This window comes from Durio zibethinus, chromosome 26 (assembly GCF_047325235.1).
Source record: "Durio zibethinus cultivar Kanyao isolate XHJ-2024 chromosome 26, ASM4732523v1, whole genome shotgun sequence".
NCBI classification, from domain to species: Eukaryota; Viridiplantae; Streptophyta; class Magnoliopsida; order Malvales; family Malvaceae; genus Durio; species Durio zibethinus.
Genome location: NC_143187.1, coordinates 11,255,301 through 11,273,576, shown reverse-complemented (window position 1 = coordinate 11,273,576; position 18,276 = coordinate 11,255,301). Strand labels below are relative to the sequence as shown.

Here is an 18,276-nt window from a genome sequence, read left to right as displayed (position 1 = left end):
AATTTTTAAGGCTTATTGTATAATACAAAATTAAACTGGTACCATCTTTCGATGGGCGTTATGAGTGTGTTATAACCTTTCTCACACGTAATCGTACTCCCGAACTCTATTCTGATTAGTAGGCCTAAACATATTCTTCTAGGGACCCTTAGGCTTAGATGTTCCTTACAAAGATAGATTCATTAGGTGGCTAATTGCACCTAGATAAAAAAAATTGATAGCGACTCCTTCAAGTCAATGTCTAGCAATAGATCTGAAGATCTAGACGTTATGACACACATGAATCCTTTTCCTTTTATATAACAAATCTTTTAGGTTGAAGAGATAGAGATACGCAGACCAAATGATGATATATGAGAGAATTTTAATTTTTTTTCCTCTACCTTGACTCTTAAGGTTTCTTTTTTCTCTCTCTTTCTTTATTCTTTCTGTTTTCATTTTTTTGTTGGCTTGAATAATTTCGAGGGAATTTGATTTGGTTTTTTAGGCATCAAGTAAGATAGCGTGTAATCAGGTATAGAAAGAGCTAGTGGAGTGGCAAGTCAACCCTCATTTAGGGTTGACAACAGGTTGGATCGAGATGAATTTTTGCTCGCTCCGAACCTGATCTGATTTTATAATCATAAAATTTAAACTCGTATCTGACCTAAAAATTTTTTTAATTTTTTTATACCTGAATTCGATCCAAATTTGATATTGTATAAACCGTACTCGATCCAACTCGACTTGAAATTAATAAAATATTATTTTTTAAATATAAATGTATAAATATATATAAATAAAAAATAAAAAATAATTTTTTATATAATATCAAATTGGGTCGAGTCGGGTTTGCCTAAAACTAGAATCTGACCCGATCTCAATTTTTCTTTAATAATACTCGACCTGACTCGACCCAAAACCAAATTTAAAAAAAAATCGACCCTATGGAGTTGGATTTGGTCGAAATACACTAGTTTCGAGTTGGGCTGCCAACCTTACCCTCATTCTAGTTTTAAACATGAAGTCACCGATAATCTCCAAGGGTTGTTCATTAATTCGTAAAATTTTCCCTTTTCTTTAGATCTTCACCTTCCCACTTTTGATTTTTTTTAAATGGTACATTTTTTATTTTATTGAAAAAAATCAGGTAGGTAATTTAAGTAAATGGAGCTTTGGGAACTTTATATGCTAATGAAACCTATTAGCTTCAGGTGAATTTCCCTGAACATTACCCTATGAAAGCCCCCTAGGTTTAATTTTTATTCAAAAACATATTTTTTCAAGTTTCTCTCTCTTTTCTTTTTATGATATTGCATTTTTTTTGTTTCTTTTTTAGGTTATTGGTGGCAAGTAATATTTCTTCATTTGACACCTCTACATCCACATATTAATAGCAATGGCCATATTTGTTTAGGTAATAATTGATATTAATTTTTCATAAATCTTATTTTTATGTGATTATCGGTTTCTCTAAGTTTTTTCATAGATTTTTTATCTTTTTTTTTTTAAACAATTGATAAGTCATGACATGATTTGTCTTTGCTCTCTCCTTAATTTTTATCTATTTATCATTTGAAATTGATGGTTTTTTTTATACTATTGTCTTTGTACTATTTGTTGTATGGTAAGCAAAATGTTTTCTAGAGTAGAGGGGCTCAAAATAAACAAAATGTTTTTAGGGTTTTACCTTTCTATTTCTTAACCGTTTCAGAATACATAGTATTTTAAGCTACTCAATTTTTTCATGATTATTTTACATGTTTAATTTAAAATCATGTTGGTCTAATGCTAATTGGTGAAAAATAAACAGGAGTTTACATCTTTTATATGCTAGGACACACTTAGGGATATCTCTAACTTTTTGTTTATGTGAGTTTCTGTACTATAGTTTGAACATTTTATGTGCTAAAACATAGAGATATCACTAGCTCTAGCATTTTGTTTATGGGAATCAAGTAAATCTCTTTTTTTTTTTTTTGCAAACTTTGCACAGATTTGTTATCTTCTGTTTTTCCTATAACTAATTATATATTTGATCTTTTTTGACTGTGTTGTTATATACTTTACTGTTTAAACAAGAAAAATGTAATCGCAGTAGAACGGCGGCACAATGCTAGCTATAATAGAGAGAGTAGAGTTGACAATAAATCAAATCGGAGTGAATTTTTGCTCGTTGGCCTAATTCGAATTTTATATGTATCGAATTTGAACTCAATTCAAAAGTTTTTTTATTTTTTATATCCGAATTTGACTCGATCAAATATTATATAAATTATATCTAATTCGATCTGAAATTAATAAAATATTATTTTTTAAATATAAATATTTAAACATATAATTATATAAATATATATAAATAAATAATTAAAAAATAATTTTTTATATAATATTATATTGAGTTAAATTTGCCTAAAATTTAAATTCGACTTAATTTTGATTTTTTCTTTACCTTATTTGATTCGACTTAAAATTATATTTAAAAAAAAAATAAATCTTATAAAATTGAATTGAATCGAAATCCATCGAAAACGGATTAAATTATCGATCCTAATAGAGAGTGTAATAGTAAAGCCACCACGAAAATGAAGCCAGTGGGCTACAAAAAATTGTTGTTTGACCAGTGCAAAGTTGAAAATCCATATGAATACTTTGAACAGTTAAATGGCGGTCCTGTTTCTGTCAATGTCCTTGATTCTTATTGCATCAATCCAACTTCAAGTTTCAAACAAAACCACATGGGTCAAACCGAGATCCATCTCATTCATCATGTTTTCGAAGCACCATTGGTTAAACTGGCCAAGTATGACGCCCAAACCAGATTGAAAATAAGATAAACTGGAACAAGCATAGAACACGAGCAAAATAAAATAAAATAAAATAAAACAAGCATACGAGTTGTGAGTAACTATATCTTCAAGTCCTACGAAGGGAATTTCAGCTTCAAAGCATATCGCGACAAGCCTGATTCCACGAGTTGTATAGCTTCTTCGATCCTTAACTCTTTAACCAATCCATCTATGAATGCAGCCCCAGCAATGAGCCGTCGATCCGTAGCCTCCTTGCAAAGCTCAAGTGCCATTTCCAACTCATTCTCCTTCCTCAGGAACGAAATAAGAGTAAGATAAGTAACCCGATCAGGTAAAAAACTTTTCTTCAGCTCACTATACCACTTCTTCACTTGCTCTAAATTCCCATCATTACAGTACCCCGTAATCAGAGCCGTGTAACTGTGAACATCAGGTTGGATTCCTTTACTCTCCATTTCCTCCCACATCTCAACAGCTTTCAACATCATATTCTCACTAACCAATCCTCTTAACTTTGAATTATAACTCCTAATATTAGGAACAACATTCTTCCTTTCCATTAAACCCCAGATTTCCTCTCCATCAGCAATTCGACCCTTAGAAAAGAACCCATCAAGCAGCGTGTTAAACGTAACTATATCGGGCCCTAATCCCTTCTTCTCCAATGTATCAACCACTGAAAACGCTGAATCCATAGAACCCATCTCACAGAAGGCCTTAATAACTGTGTTATAAGAAATCAAATCAGGCTCTATTCCCACCTTTTCTGGTAACTGTTCTAACAACTTTCCGGCCTTATCAAACTTCTTTGAATGAACAACCGCTGACAAAAGGGCATTAAATGACTTCACCGTACGGTCACATTTTAGTTCAGGCATCTCATCGAACAGTTTCTGGGCGTATTCGAACATGCCTGCTTTACCATAAAGCATAATGAGGCGGATTACAAAGCCTTCCTGGCAGATTTCTTTGTACTTCTTTTGGTGTTGGAGGATGTCATCGATTAAAGAGAATTGTTTTGCGGACGCGAGGCGGTGAACAGTCAAGGCGTAGGTTTTTTTGTAGTTGTTGCGGAATTTGTTGGATTCGGAGCATTGCTTGAATTTGCTGGCAAGTTTTTGCAGCTTGCGTGTTTCGGATTTGGATTTAGAGGAGGTTATGGCGGTGGTGATGTTGTTATCGGTAGTTGAAGAAAGAGAAGATGTAAAAAGGCCGACTAGACGACGGAAGGAAGAGGCTTCCGTTGCTTTGCTCATTTCTTATCTGGAGTTTGGTTTAAGGGTTGGGACGTCAAGGGGTCTTATTATATACTGTGTAATTTTAAAATCTTTAAGCCTAATATTCAAAAAAGTGATTTCAAAACAATAAAAAAAAAAAAAAAAAACTGTGAAATTACGAATGCTAAAAAATAATAGTAAAAGATTTAATCCTTAATCTTTCGTTTCAAGTTGTTTAAATTTATTTGAAATTTACTAACCAAATATAATGACTTGGGCCATTATTAAAGCACGGGGAGTAAAAAATAGGACTAATATCTTCTAATTGCTTCCAGAATTATTACTATCACATTGAAAACCTTGGTAGAATAATTTTGATGTGGAGAGGATGATGTTAAAGAAAATGAAGGAAAAATCTGAACTAATCACTTGACCTAAATCACAGAAAGATGGGTACATTACATAAAGATGAAAAAGAGCTATGCGATCATTCAAATGCAGTGAGTGCTTAAATTGGATCAGAACAAGTCATGCTGATTAGAGAGTATGTTGCAGCACCAAAACATTCAAAACGAAACTGAACAGCCAAAAACCGAACCCCATCCTATTATAGTAGGGGGAGGGGGGGGTACAGTAGATTACATAGTACTACAAAATAGATGATATTCCAATTCTAGTCAAGCCTGGTTATCACACTGCACGTGCGTGCATGGAATGCCATCATTCATCAACTCATCAGTTCATAGGCACTGGAGAAGAACCAACCTTGTATAACTCAAGTTCAAGTAACACAAAATATGGATGGGTTGGTGTGCTTTTCCAGTTTTCCCTTTTTCATGTTGAGATTGCACAGATGAAAAGCAGATAGAACTGACACATGCCAAAATCATTCAATTCACTTTGATAGCAACATATAGCTACTATAAAATACCAAGTGCATAACAAAGTTGATTATCAAAGTTTCAGATTCAAAATTCAATTGATCATACAAAATGCCAAAGGTAACATGCACATGATAAATGAAAAAGCATAAAGTAAAAATCATTTGTGTACATAACGAATGAAAAAAGAGAGAAAGCGAAAAATTTTGGTTCAACTTCATTCACCTTTTTATATTCAATATTTAATCAATCATTTCTCTTTTCCACCTCTTTAACTTCGTTGAGCCCTTTTTTTTTTTTTTTTTAAGTCAATTTTTAATGACTTTTCTCTTACACATGAATCCTTTTTCTTTTATATAACAAATCTTTTAGGTTGAAGAGATAGAGATACGCATACCAAATGATTATATATATGAGAGAATTTTAATTTTTTTCTTTCTTTTTTTTTCCTCCACCTTGACTCCTAAGGTTCCCTCTTTCTTCATTCTTTCTGTTTTTCTTTTTTTTTTGTTGGTCTGACTAATTTTGAGGGAATTTGATTTGGTTTTTTAAGCATCAAGTAAGATAGCGTGCAATCAGGTATAGAAAGAGCTAGTAAAGTGGCAAGTCAACTCTCATTTAGGGTTGACAACGGATCGGATCGAGATAAATTTTTGTTCGCTTCGAATCTGATCCAATTTTATAACCATAAAATTTGAACTCGTATTTGACTTGAAAATTTTTTTTTTATACCTGAATCCGACCTGAATTTGATATTGTATAAACCGTACCTGACCCGACTCGACTTGACCCAAAATTAATAAAATATTATTTTTTAAAATATAAAAATATAAATATATATAAATAAAAAATTAAAAAATATTTTTTATATAATATCGAGTCAGATCGGGTCGAGTTTGCCTAAAACTCGAACCTGACCCAATCTCGATTTTTTCTTAATTATACCATACCTGACTCGACCCAAAACCCAATTTAAAAAAAAAAACCCGACCCTATGGAGTCGGATCTGGTCGAAATACGCCAGTTCCGAGTTAAACTGCCAACCCTATCCTCATTCTAGTTTTAAACACAAAGTGACCGATACTCTCCAAAGGTTGTTCATTGATTCGTAAAATTTTTCCTTTTCTTTAAATCTTCGCCTTCCCACTTTTGCTTTCTTTTTTTTTTAAATGGTACCTTTTTTATTTTATTGAAAAAAACTAGGTGGGTAATTGAAGTAAATGGAGCTTTGGGAACTTTATATGCTTAGCTTCAGGTGGATTTCCCTGAACATTACCCTATGGAAGCCCCCTAGGTTTAATTTTTATTCAAAAACATATTTTTTCAAGTTTCTCTCTCTTTTCTTTTTATAATATTGCATTTTTTTTGTTTCTTTTTTAGGTTATTGATGGCAGGTAATATTTCTTCATCTAACACCTCTACATCCACATATTAATAGCAATGGCCATATTTGTTTAGGCAATAATCAATATTCATTTTTCATAAATCCTATTTTTATGTGATTATCGATTTCTCTAAGTTTTTTCATATATTTTTATCTTTTTTTTTTCTAACAATTGATAAGTCATGACATGATTTGTCTCTTTGCTTTCTCCTTAATTTTTATCTTGTTAGCTCAAAGACTTGGAATAAACCAAGAGGGGGGTGAATTGGTTTTAATAAAATTCTCAAGTATAATATTCAATAACCACAAATTATCAATATAAATAAGCACAATATATGAATATAAACAAGAGATAGGGTTAGGGAATTTAACACCAAGATTTATAGAGGTTCGGTCCTCTCTTAGACACCTACGTCCTCTCCCTTAGCCTCTCTTGCTAAAGAGTTCAATCCACTATTAGATGAAGATTACAACCAAGTTTTCACAAAGCTTTACAAACTCAACAACATACACTCTTAAGGGTTATCCTCCTCCTTAAGCTTACACACTCACAATACAAAAATTTAGAAGTGTTTGAAAAATTTTAAGAACCTCACAAAAGGTTTGGTGTTTGCTAAGTTGAAGTACACAAAGGTATAGATAAGAAAGTAAAGAAAAACTGATATGAATTCTGTACTTTTTCTCTTTTAACAGCTTTAAATGCTTGAGCAGATTGGTAGGTAAATAGCATTAAGTTTCTTGACTCTTATTTTTCTTGGTCTACAGTGGAATGCTTGATTTATAGTTAGAAAAAAGTTAAGAGCCGTTAGAATGCATTTAATACTTCAAACTTGCAAAAATTTTAGCAAAAAAATAGTCGTTGGGAGTTGTTAGCCTTCAGGGGATTGATCCCTTGTCATAGGGGATCGATTGGTTCATAGTAGAGAAGGCTCGATTTTGTGCCTGATTTGCCTTACCCGATTGATCCCTTTATGAGGGGATTGATCCTTTTTCTGAGTTTTCAAACTTGGGAAACATTTTATCTAAGCAACTGATCGATCCCTTTTAAGAGGGGATCGATTCCTTGCCTTAGTTGATCGATCCTCTATGTGATGGGATCAATCCATTTTTTGAAAACTTACACGATACAAACCTTCTGTATGAAAAAGTGATCGATCCGTTGAATAAGGGAATCAATCCGTTCAGGTTGAAACCCAAACCAATCGATCTCTATAGAGAGGGGATCGATTGGTTTTTGTCAAATCTTGAGAACTTTCGATTCTGGTTGAAAACAGGATCGATCCCTTTTGCTAGGGGATCGATCCCATCTATCAAAACTTGCATAAATCATGTTTTGTTTTGAGAATTTGAGTTGTTTTGATTCTCAAATGAATTTTAACAAGATAAAAGGGTGAACAAATGTTCAATTTAAGCTTAGACAAGATTGAAACAAATTTGGCAAATTTTTATTTTGTCAAATCAAAACTCTTAATCAATTCAAGGCCAACAATCTTTCCCTTTTTGATATGACAAAACCAAGTGAAAAATTTGCTTAAAAACATTTTTCCTTTTGAAAAAAAAGCTCCCCCTAAACTTATGAAAGGTAAACTCCTCTTGAATTTAGGCATAAGATTTAAGGCAACTAGGCAAGAGCAATATCACCATAACCATCAATATCAATATATCATCAAATTTTCATACCAATATTTCTCCCCTTTTTTGTCATAGCAAAAATGATGAAATAAAGTAAAATGAAACCAAAAGAGAGAAAATCAATTCAAGGCCACTTTAATCAAGAGTGCATTATTCATTATAACATCAAGAAATCCACTTCAAGGAACATTCATCATGCTAAGTTCACCTCTAATTGCATAAAATCTATCCTTATCAAGAGGTTTTGTGAATATATCAACTAATTGATGCAAGGTATCCATATATTCAAGTACAATATCACCTTTTTGAACATGATCTCTAATAAAATGATGCCTAATTTCAATATGTTTGGTTCTAGAGTGTTGAATTAGATTTTTGGTGAGATTGATGGCACTAGTATTGTCACATTTAATGGAAATATGATACATGGTTATTCAAAAATCCTCTAAATTATTACTTAATACATAAAACTTGGGCACAACAACTTTCGACTGCCACATATTCAGCTTTGGTTGTAAATTGAGTAATACTATTTTATTTTTTGAAAAGCCATAATATGAGCATATTTTCAAACAATTGAAAAGTACCAGAAGTGCTTTTTCTATCAATTTTGTACCCTTCAAAATCAACATCTGAATAGATATGTAAAGCAAAAGATGAACCTTTTGAATACCATAATCCTAAATTAAGAGTATCCTTAAGGTACTTCAAAATTCTTTTAACAGCGGATAAATGTGATTCTATAGGTGAAGATTGAAATCTAGCACATAAACATACACTAAACATAATATCAGGTCTACTTACAGTTAGATATAGCAATGAACCAATCATAGACTTATATAGTTTAGAGTCAACATATTTACCTTCTTTATCCTTGTCAAGTTTTGTTGAAGTGCTCATTAGTGTTAAGCAAGGCTTTGATTCTTCCAATCTAAATTTTATGAGCAAATCCTTAATGTATTTAGCTTTATTGATGAAGGTGCCATCTTTTGTTTGCTTTACTTGTAGTCTCAAGAAGAATTGAGTTCTCTTATCATGCTCATTTCAAATTCACCTTGCATAATCTTAGCATATTCTTGACAAAGAGTTTCATTAGTAGCACCAAATATAATATCAACAACATAAATTTGCAGTATGAGAATGTCCTTTCTTTTTGTTTTAATAAAAAGTGTAGTATCAACCTTCCCTTTATTAAAATCATTTTCTACCAAAAAATTTGACAATATTTCATACCAAGCTCTAGGAGCTTGTTTTAATCCAAATAATGCTTTTGTCAATTTATACACATGATTTATAAATTTTGGATTTTTAAAATCGAGAGGTTGCTCTACATACACTTCTTCATTTATAAAATCATTAAGAAATGCACTCTCGACATCCATTTAAAAAAGCTTAAAATTTTTAAAACATGCAAATGCAAGCAACATTCTTATGGCCTTAACCTTGCAGTCGGGGCATAGGTTTTATCATAATCAATTCCCTCTTCTTGACTATACCCTTGAGCTACCAATCTAGCTTTGTTTCTGATAACATTCTCATGTTCATCCATTTTATTCCTAAAAATCCATTTTGTGCCTATGGTAGAATGATCACTAGACTTTAGTACAAGATTCCATACTTAGCTTCTTTCAAATTGGTTCAATTTCTCTTGCATGGCCTATATCCAATGATCATCTCCTAAAGCTTCATCTATATTTTTAGGTTCAAAATGAGATAGGAAAACAATATAATTGCATACATTATAAGAGGATCTAGGTCTTACCCCTTGAGTTGGATCACCAATGATTTCATTATCTTTGACATACATCTTTTTTTTAGGATGATTTGGCTCTCTCTCTCTATGTTGTGACTCCTCAAAAAACTCATCATCTTTTTTTTATTATTCTCCTCAATGTCATGATGCGCATCATTGATCCTTTCTTGAAGTATACCTACATCATCATCATCAAGAAGTGCCTTTTTCATTTTGTATTTATTTGCTAAAAATGATGAATTTTTCCAAAGCCTCATTCTTTGAATGCAAAAAGAGAACCCATGTGAATCTAGTAAAATCATCAACAATAACAAACCCATATTATTTTTCACCAAGACTCATTGTTCTAGTAGGACCAAAAAGATCAATATGTATAATTGAAGAGGTCTAGTAGTCGAAATGCAATTCTTAGGTTTAAAAAAAGTTTTTTTATGTTTTTCTTGAGCACATGCGTCACAAACCTTGTCATTTTCATATTTTAACTTTGGCAAACCAACAACCAAATCATTTTGAAAAAGTTTTAAAATACATGCATACTTACATGTCCAAGCCTTCTATGCCAAATCCAACTCTCATTTTTTTTTGAGCCATAAAATAAATATTTTTAGAAGATAGGTTATTTAGATGCATTACATAAATATTTTCTTGATGACGTCTAACAAAAACAAGTTTGTTGTTTTTGATATCAATTACTTAACAGCATATGAATTCAAATACAACCTTAAATCTTTTATCACACAATTGACTAATGCTAAGCAAATTATGCTTGAGTCCTTTCACAAGTAAAATATTTTCAATAGTAGTAGAGAAATTGTTAGCAATTGAGCCAATCCTTTCAATTTGGCCTTTAGAGTTGTCACCAAATGTAACATCTCCTCTATTTTTGGCTTTCAAGTCCTTAAAAAGAGTTTTATCCTCGGTCATGTGTTTTGAGCATCCATTATCAAGGTACTATAGATTGTTCTTGCTTGAATTGGCTTTGTAGTAATGCTCACCCACTTATAAAAAAATAATTAAAATTTTATTTTGGGTACCCAAATTTTTTTAGGTCCTTGAGTGTTAGTACTAACAATTTTTGTGCCTTTTGGAATCCACTTCATTTTAGTAATCTCATCTTAAGATGTGCTAACTCCTTTTAGATTCCATACTTTCCTAATGAGCTTAACTCTATAAGTGATTTTTTTCAAAGGACAATATTGTATTGAATGACCCAATTTATGACAATGTGCACATATGCTGGATGAATCATTTAGCTTAACAAGGAAATTTTTTAAATAAGTTTTTTTGTTGCCACCATTATAACCTAGTCCATCTTTGTCAAAGAAAGCTCTTTGTGTTTCAAGCATGTCATTGAGCTTTTGATGTCCCATATAAAATCTAAAAAATGAATTGTGCAAATTTTTATTTTTTTTAGTCAAGTCATTGACATTCAATTTCAACAACTCAACTTTTTTTTCTAAGTCTTCTTTTGCTTTAGTTAATAATTCATTTTCTAGTTTCAATTTGGAGACCATTTTCTTATATTTCATGCTTATATTCTCAAATTCTATAGCTAACTCATCATAGGCATCTTGTAGTTGATGAAAAGTGTATGAATTTAAATCACATAAACTAGAGGTTACCTTGGACTTATCAAAAGCCATGAGACATAGATTCGCTACTTCTCTTTCATTTGATTCATCATCGAAGAAGCCACTATCACTCCATGTTGCTACCATAGCTTTCTTCTTTGGCTTTATTATATTTTACTTTTTTCATAAAGGATAATCAAGTTTAATGTGACTTGGTTTGTTGCATTCATAGCAAATAATTTGGTCCTTTTCTCTTCTACTTGATTTTCCTTTAGTCATCTCCTTTTGTGGTTTTTTTCTATTGAAAAACTTATTCATCCTTATGAACAATTTGAATCTCTTTGCAAACATGGCTATCTCTTCATCTTCATCATTTTTCTCTTGTTCAAAATTGTCTTCTTCTTTTTAAAAGGTAGATTTTAGAGCAATGTCACCTTTTTTGATTGGCTCTTATCTCCTTTTGATCTTCATTTCATAGGTGAAGAGAAAGCCCATCAGTTCATCCAAAGAGAGTGTGTGAGGATCTTTGAACTCTTCAATGGCTATCACTTTGGCTTCTCAGCTCTTAGGTAGACTGTTGAGAATTTTTTTCATCATTTCCACATTTGAGTATGTCTTGCCAAGAGCCTTTAAACCATTAATGATGTTGGTGAAATGGTTTGGCATCTTACTAATAGTTTCATTTAGTTTCATCTTGAATAGCTTATAATCGTGAGTGAGCATGCCAATTTTTTTTTTACTTGATTGGTACCTTCATGAGTAACAGCTAGCTTATCTCAAATTTTTTTTGCATTTTCACATAAAAAAACTCTATTATACTCACTTGGCCCAAATGCACAAAAGAGTGTATGCATTATTTTAGCATTGAGTTGAGCTATCTTCATCTCATTGCTATCTCATTCATTTTTTAACTTAATCACCTCCTTACCATCCACCATCTTTATTGGAATATGAGGACCATTAACAATGACCCTCTAGACTTTATAGTTATTAGCTTGAATGAACAACCTCATCCTAGTCTTTCAATAGGAGTAGTTGTCACCAGCAAAGAGAGGAGGTCTAACAATTGAATGCCTTTCACTTCCAAGAAATGTTGTAACTATTTCATTTGCCATGAGACACACCTTTTGTTAGCTGGTATAGTTGTTATAGCTTAAGGATGGTTCTTTCATATTGATTACTATATTTTTTTGAGTCATTTTAGGATCACTCTTGGGCTGTTAAACCTATAAAAAAGAGTACTAGCTCTAATATCAATTGTTAGCTCAAAGACTTGGAATAAACCAAGAGGAGGTGAATTGGTTTTAATAAAATTTTTAAGTATAATATTCAATAACCATAAATTATCAAAATAAATAAGCACAATAGATGAATATAAACAAGATATAGGGTTAGAGAATTCAACACCAAGATTTATAGAGGTTCGATCCTTTCTTAGGCACCTATATCCTCTCCCTTAGACTCTCTTGCTAAGAAGTTCAATCCACTATTAGATGAAGATTACAACTAAGCTTTCACAAAGCTTTACAAACTCAACAACATACACTCTTAAGGGTTATCATTTCCCTTAAGCTTACACACTCACTATACAAAAATTTAGAAGTATTTGGCAAACTTTAAGAACCTCACAAAATGTTAGGTGTTTGCTAAGTTAAAGTACACAAAGGTATAGATAAGAAAGTAGAGAAAAACTGATATGAATTCTATACTTTTTCTCTTTTTATAGCTTTGAATACTTAAGCAGATTGATAGGTGAATAGCAATAAGTTTCTTGACTTTTATTTTTCTTGGTCTGCAGTGAAATACTTGATTTATAGTTAGGAAGAACTTGAGAGCCATTGGAATGCATTTAATGCTTCAAACCTGCAGAAATTTCAACAAAAAAAAAAAATCGTTGGGAGTTGTTAGCCTTCAGGAGATCGATCCATTATCATAGGGGATCGATTGGTTCATATTGGAGAAGACTCGATTTTGTGTCTGATTTACCTTAGCCAATCGATCCCTTTAAGAGGGGATTGATCCATTTTTTGGGTTTTCAAACTGGAGAACATTCTATCTGAGCGATCGATTGATCCCTTTTAAGAGGGGATCGATCCCTTACCTTAGGTGATTATCCTCTATGTGATAGGATCGATCCGTTTTCTGAAAAATTGCACAATACAAACCTTTTGTATGAAAAAGTGATCGATCTCTTGAATGAGGAGATCGATCCGTTCAGCTTGAAACCCTAACCAATCGATCCCTACATGGAGGGGATTGATCAATTTTTGCCAAATCCTGAGAAGTTTCTATTCTGGTGGAAAACATGTTCGATCCTTTTTGCTAGGGGATCGATTTCTTCTATCAAAACTTACATAAATTATATTTTGTTTCGAGAATTTGAGTTGTTTTGATTCTCAAATGAATTTTGGAAAGATAGAAAGGTGAAAAAATGTTCAATTTAAGCTTAGATAAGATTGAAACAAGTTTGGCAAATTTTTATTTTGTCAAATCAAAACTTTTAATCAATTCAAGGCCAACATATCCATTTATCATTTGAAATTGATGGTTTTTTTTATACTATTATCTTTGTACTGTTTGTTGTACTGTAAGCAAAATGTTTTCTAGAGTAAAGGGGCTCAACATAAGCAAAATGTTTTTAGGGTTTTACTTTTCTATTTTTTAACCGTTTCAGAATACATAGTGTTTTAAGCTATTTCAAGCATTTTTTACCTTTTTTTATTGTTTTAAGTGTTAGATTTTAAGATCTATTTAGGTTTAAAATTTTCTTTGTTAGCTACAATGGTGTCAGCCCATGATTAATTGCAAGACAAACTCAAGAGTATTAAGAAAAATGGATCGTTATGTTTTTCTTCCTTATCTCTAGCAATGGTTTTGAAAATAACATTTATATTTTAAACTTCAATTTGGCATGGTCTCAAATGAACATCCACCTCATTTTTGCTTTTCTTTTTTTTTCTTTTTAAATTTTCTTTTCATCATTTATGTTATTTTCCAATTACACTTTAGAAAATTTATCTAATTCTTTATGTATTATGTTGATGATCTTTACTGCTGTGATTTGTAAACATTCAACTGTAATTCTTTTTGTCACATAATTAAAGATACTTCGATATTGGATAGCTTTGGAAATATTTTTTTTCCTTTATGATTGTTTATAATCCTAACGAATCTTGCAAAGCTAAATGGATAAATGGTTTGTTCTAAATCTTCATTGCTTAGATAAACTTCAGAAGATTGATATCCAAGAGTTGGTGATTGGCTTTCAACTCCTTTGAACTCACAACTGGACATATCAAAAGCTTGAAATGGTACTTTTTAGGGCATACATGTGGCATAGTATGTTTAATAGCTCTCTCAACCACTTGGCTAACTGAACACAAATTTTATGCTTAATATTTTTTAACCAATTACTTCTTTATCTCCTTTTAAATTCTATTTGTATGTTGATCAACATGGTTAAAGGCTTTATTCTATTTATCATGCTAACAAAATAAGGTCGATATTGTCAAACCATTTTTCAAGTAATAGGTTGGACCAAACTAGATGGGCTCAATTACAACCATTTATTTTCAAGTAACTTTTTACTGAAATTGAAAATGTTATTTAGTTGGCAAAAAAAAGTGTTATTCAGCCCCAAAACTAATTGTCATTACATCTCTAAAATTGTTTGTATTAATTTGTTTTTATATAGTTGTCATTACATCTCTAAAAAATTGTGTAGCATTTACTTAGCTGATTGTTAAGCTTTGTAGTTCTAAATCACCTTTCTTAATGTTCATTGCTTATTGCTATTACAAAAATTAGGAATGATTATAACCATTTAGGAATGACTTACTCATCATTGTAATAGATATCTCAGAAAGAAGAATCATTCTTTTAGTAAATTACATTTGAATAATTAATGTTTAAAGTGTTAGACTTAATACCTCATAGGACCTGTTTTGTGTATCCTTTAAATACAAAATCACTAATTAGCTGTTATATTGTACATGGAGAAAAAGGGAAAATTTGTTAGAAGCATGAAGTACCACAAAGAAACAAATGAAAACAAGAATAAAAAAGGTAAATTGATCACAGTGGCTAATTAATGATCTTTTAAAAGTTAATAATAGTTCAGGATTACTTTTAAGATGTTGCATCTTATTAGTTAATTGGTAAGTTGATATGGAAATCATTACTTCTACAGTGATAATTGAGATTATGGTTTTTTATATTGTATGGATATGGAGAGGAATTTGGAAAGTTTTTTTCATTAGTTGGAAATTTTAATAAATAAGTTATATGCTCCATTAGAGAAAGTGCAAATCAACTTATGTTTTGTTATAAAGTCTATATTACAATTAGGTTTTTGATGTAGATTGTTTATTTTCATTTACTTGGTAAATGTTATTTGGTTAAGTTATAAAATGTATCATTTACATTGAAGTTGTAATGGGTTATAAGAATCAGCCCTATGCATTCAACATTAGTTGATTAAGTGTTAAAGAATCTTATTATGATCATTGGCATTTATGTATGTTTTATGGTGTATCTTAGATATATTTAATCTCATCTATTATAGCTTAAATTGTATATGATAATGTAGACTATCATTTAGTGGCTAATCATTTGAAATTGATGTTTCCAGTAGTATTACAAAAGCTCCTAGAAATTGCAAATACAATGTTTTTATTCATATGGTGGATCAATAGATTCTAATGGCTATAGGTGACTAAGTAATGGCACATAGCTCTCTTCAGCTTTATTGGTTAGTTCTTATGTTATTTTTCTATTTTTTTGTGTGTTGAAGGTTTTTCCATATAATATGCAATTTTCTTTATAGGCTTTGTGTAATTTTTCTTGATTTTATTATATTTTTTTGGTTTTTTGCATTGCAATGGAATGCATCATTAACATTGCTTTTTGCTATTGTCTTTCATGTATTATTGCTATCTTTTATGTTGTGGTAGATAACATGAACATTGGCGAAGAGTATGGCATTCTTGGTGATAAGAAAAAAGGGATTCACTGTCTAATGTTTGATTACCAGGCAAATAAAAAATGTGAGTTTTAAGACGGTGATCAAGTTTCCTATATAAGTTACAATTTGTGAGTAAAGGAATTTGATTTAAAATTATATGAATTTTATAAATTTTCTATTGACGATTCCAAAAGTATAAAATCCAAATTTTTAGAACAGTAATATTGAGTTAAAGAAATGATCTTAAATTATTACTGTAATTGATGTAGATAAGCAACTACTCTTAATATTAAATATATATGTTAATATTGCTTCACTTGGAAATGAATCAAGATATGATTGCTTACTCATGACTTCTAATTTTTTAATTGGTGTTTCATGTACTGATTGTGTTAAATAAATTTGATGCTGCAACCTATAGGCACTCCAATTTATTTGGTGTTGTAATTGCTTGATTTGTTGTTGTTAAATATTAAAAAAAATAAAAAAAATTAAGAGAGTTTGAAACAGTTGAGTTTATCTGGGATTTTTTATTTGAATATGAAATTTGGGTTAAAATCAGAGTTGGAGTAGGAATTGAAGTGCAATTAAAATCCTTTTGGTTTAGGATTCTTATAATCAGATCTTTATAAATACAAACTCAAAGCAAGCAATAGGTAGAAACAATCAAGAAATAGTAAAAATAAAATAAAAAAGTTAGGAGGAAAAAATCATGAGAAAAAGTGGTAGATTTAAATTTTTTATTATTTTTTTTTCAGAAAAGTAGTTATTTAGATTAGGAATTAAAGAACATATGGATTTGGGGAAAATGGAAAAGGGGAACAAATTTTTTTTTTTTTGGGAAAATTTGGGATTTTATAGGTTAGTTTGAAGTTTCTAATCAATTTTTCGGTGAGGTTGAATATTCTAATCAAGTTCACGGCGAAGCTTGAAATTTTCGTTGTCATTTTTTAGAGTGGTTAAGTTTTCGATTGGCATTCAACAAATTCTAGAGAGAGGTCAGAGGAGGAATCAACTAGAGTGAGAAAGCCAAAGAGGAAAAATAAGGTAGAAAAAAAAATTTTGGTTTTTATATTCAGGCTTAAACGGCAACGTTTTGGAGGTTAAGTAGGCTTAAGATCCACACATTTTTTACTTACTCGACCCGATTCATAGTGCCTTGACCCACAACCCGCTTCTAGCAATTGAAACCCAAGCTGAGCCAAGCCGTCAGTCAACTAAGCCACGCCTTTGGAGTTATCTTGTGTCTAGAATTATCTTGTGTCTGGAGTCGAGCCAGTGCCATAGCTGAGTCGAGCCAGTCCTTTTTGTTTTTTTTTTTTATGGTTTTTATTTATTTTTGTTTTATGTTTTTTTAAGATATATATTTTTTGCATGATTAAATTTTAGAAAAAATTAGAGAAAAAAATTAAAAAAAGAGAACAAAATAAAATATAAATAATTTTTTTAAGAATAAATAATAATTATCTAATGATGAAATTTTTAGAAATTACAAAAGGTTAATTTCTATAAAATTCTTAGGTGAGAAAGTTTTCTAACTTTATCCCAAATGGAGGAGAATTTAGATAAAGTTTCAATAATAATAATTAATATTTATTTTTAAAAATAAAAAAACACAAATTTAATAAAATTTTGGAATTAAATACTAATTATCCAATGATGATATTCTTAGAAATTTCAAATGGTAAATTTTCTAAAAAATCTCTAAGTGAGAAATTTCTTTAAATTTGTCCCAAATTATGAAAGAATTTAAATGAAACTTAAAGAATTATTATTTTTTTCCAAAAAGCAGGAAACTAACAAGAGTTTTTTTTATAAATAGACCAAAATGATGAAAAATTTAAAAACAATACTTGCAAAAAATTCTAAATTGACCTAAATGGTGGAAGATTTCGAAATAAAACTTGTGAAATAAAAAAATAAATTTTGAAGATAAAATTTTTGGTAATCACAAATGGATGATTATCGAAGATTTTTTAAGTAAGAAAATATTTCTAATTTAGCCCAAATGGTAAAAGAATTAGATATATTTTCAATAAAAAATCAAAAAAAATAATTTTTTTTTTTGACGACGGAACCTCTTCAA

General features: G+C 30.6%; 1 protein-coding gene across 1 annotated transcript; it reads right to left on the bottom strand.

Annotated features, from left to right (window-relative positions):
• Window positions 1-2,655: 2,655 nt before the first annotated feature.
• LOC111275138 (uncharacterized) lies at window positions 2,656-4,137 on the bottom strand. The gene has a single exon (XM_022860302.2). It carries the CDS (start codon window positions 4,043-4,045, stop codon window positions 2,903-2,905), a length of 1,143 nt encoding a protein of 380 aa, XP_022716037.1. The 5' UTR covers window positions 4,046-4,137; the 3' UTR covers window positions 2,656-2,902.
• Window positions 4,138-18,276: the final 14,139 nt, after the last annotated feature.

Coding starts and splice junctions, on each gene's coding strand:
- LOC111275138 (XM_022860302.2), bottom strand. CDS start 4,045: ATGAGCAAAGCAACGGAAGCCTCTTCCTTCCGTCGTCTAGTCGGCCTT.